The sequence below is a fragment of the Corvus brachyrhynchos genome, unplaced genomic scaffold (assembly GCF_000691975.1).
Source record: "Corvus brachyrhynchos isolate BGI_N302 unplaced genomic scaffold, ASM69197v1 scaffold212, whole genome shotgun sequence".
In the NCBI taxonomy this organism is placed as follows: domain Eukaryota; kingdom Metazoa; phylum Chordata; class Aves; order Passeriformes; family Corvidae; genus Corvus; species Corvus brachyrhynchos.
In genome coordinates, this window is record NW_008236768.1 from 377,791 (window position 1) to 380,157 (window position 2,367).

The 2,367-nt window shown below is 58.2% G+C and overlaps 1 protein-coding gene across 1 annotated transcript in view; it reads left to right on the forward strand.

Annotated features, from left to right (window-relative positions):
- The window catches only part of CERS1 (ceramide synthase 1), a 6,099-nt gene that overhangs the window by 385 nt on the left and 3,347 nt on the right, over window positions 1-2,367 (forward strand). Inside the window, exons 1-3 of the mRNA XM_008644983.2 lie at window positions 1-283; window positions 909-1,089; window positions 1,520-1,681. The exon at window positions 1-283 is cut by the window's left edge and continues 385 nt beyond it. Of these exons, the coding sequence (XP_008643205.1) occupies window positions 169-283; window positions 909-1,089; window positions 1,520-1,681 (458 nt within the window). The 5' untranslated portion in view covers window positions 1-168. The remainder of the gene's footprint in view (window positions 284-908; window positions 1,090-1,519; window positions 1,682-2,367) is intronic.

Here is a 2,367-nt window from a genome sequence, read left to right on the forward strand (position 1 = left end):
CTGCTGGAAAAATGGGGATCCTGAGCTTGGCTGGCACCACCAGAGCTCTTGGAATGCTGCTGATCCCCCCCCGGGGATGCTCCTTTCCCCCCTCTCCGATGATTTTCCCCCTTTTCCTCGCAGCCCTTCGGGGAATGGTGCAACCTGCAGCCCAAAGATGCTGCCAAGATGCCCGAGAGTGCCTGGAAGCTGCTTTTCTACTCCTTGTCCTGGTCCTACGGCGCCTACCTGCTCTTCTGCACCGACTACCCCTTCTTCCACGACCCCCCCTCGGTCTTTTATGGTACAGTGGGAACCAGGGAGGGGTTGGGATGTTCAAGGGGACGGGAGTTGGGATGAGAAGAGCAGCAGACAACCCCTAAATTCCCATTTCTTACGACGCTGTGGGTGCAGAAAGGGCACAAGGAGGTGTCTGAGCATTTCTTTCAGTCGCTTGGTGGCTGCTGGAGGGGTTGAGTGGATGAATCAGGAGAGAATTAAATAATGGAATGGGTTGGGTGGGAAAGGATCCTAAAGATCATCTCACAGCCATGGGCCGGGGCAGCAAATCGGGGCTTAAAAATCACCTCATTCAAATTTGCTGTGCCAAATCAGGGTTTAAAAATCACCTCATTCCCACCCCCGGGGCTAAATCAGGGCTTTAAAATCACCTCATTCCCACCCCCTGGGCTAAATCAGGGCTTTAAAATCACCTCATTCCCACCCCCTGCCATGGGCAGGGTCACAAAATCAAAATCAAGGTTTTCCTCTAGGTCTAGGATAGGGTTTGATGCCAGAGGCAGAGTTTGGGAACAGCTGGATCCCCACCCACCCTCCACTTCTGTGCTGTCCTGGGAGGGACCTGGACCCCCTGAGCCCCACTGTGGCCCCCTGATCTGGTCTGAGTGGTGTCCCTGTGCCCCCCCCAGACTGGAAGCAGGGCATGGAGGTGCCCACGGACATCGCCATCGCCTACCTGCTGCAGTGCAGCTTCTACGGGCACTCGCTGTACGCCACCGCCTACATGGACACGTGGCGCAAGGACTCGGTGGTGATGCTGCTGCACCACGTCGTCACCCTGACCCTCATCGCCTCCTCCTACGCCTTCAGGTGAGCCCTGAGCCCAGCCCGGCCGCGGAATCCCACGGGAATCCCATGGGAATCTCCTGGGCGCGGAGCGGGGTGGGCTCAGCGTGGGTTCTCCACGCTCCCGAGCCCTTGGATGTGCAGCTGGATCACGCAGGGGATGACAGACCGGGGGTGCTGGGAGCCAACATCAACACTCCCCTCTCTCTGATCCTGTTTTCCTGCCCTTTTTTTCCTGCTCTTTTTTCCTCCCCCTTTTCCCGCCCTTTTTTTCCCGCTCTTTTTTCCTTGTCCTTTTTTCCCCCCTTTTCCTGCCCTTTTTTCCCCCCTGCCCTTTTTTCCTCCTGGCCATTTTTCTCCCCCTTTTTTTTCCTGGCTTTTTTCCCCCCCGTTTTCCCTCCTTTGTCCTTCCTTCCCCCCTCATTTTTCCCATTTTCCCCCCTTTTTCCCGCAGGTACCACAACGTGGGCATCCTGGTGCTGTTCCTGCACGACGTCAATGACGTGCAGCTGGAGTTCACCAAGCTCAACGTGTACTTCAAGCACCGGGGCGGGGTCTACCACCGGCTCAACGATGTCATCTCCAACATCGGCTGCCTCACCTTCAGCGTCAGCTGGTGCGTCTGTGGCCCTCACCCCAATCCCGACCTCCTTCCCTGCCGGCTCTGTGGCCCTCACCCCAATCCTGACCTTCTTCCCTGCTGGGTTTCTGTCCTGATCCCACTCCTGACCCTCCTCCCTGCTGAATTTGTGTCCCTGATCCCACTCCTGACCTTTCCTGCTGGATTCGTGTCCCTCATCCCACTCCCGACCCTCCTCCCTGCTGGATTCGTGTCCCTCATCCCACTCCTGACCTTTCCTGCTGGATTTGTGTCCTTCATCCCACTCCCGACCCTCCTCCCTGCTGGATTTGTGTCCCTCATCCCACTCCCGACCCTCCTCCCTGCTGGGTTCATGTCTCTGATCCCTCTCCCATGGGTTTGGCTCTCTGATCCCAATCCCAACCCTCCCTGCTGGATTTATCCCCCTGATCCCACTCCCCACCCTCCTCCCGGCTTTCGGAACCCCCCCAGCGCCTGCTTTGGGATGTTTTGTGCTGGGAAGGAGCCCTTTGAGGCGCGGTTTGTGCAGAGCTCCCCGCAGAGCCCGGCCCCATGCTGGGCTCGGAATCCCTCTGTAGTCCCCGGGCCGTCTGTCACCACCCGGCTGCTGTGAAATTGCGCTTCCAGCGTGACAAATGACCCCGGGGAGGGACGGAGGGAGGAGGAGGAGGAGCTGTTACCATTTTCCCACTCCCTGGGTT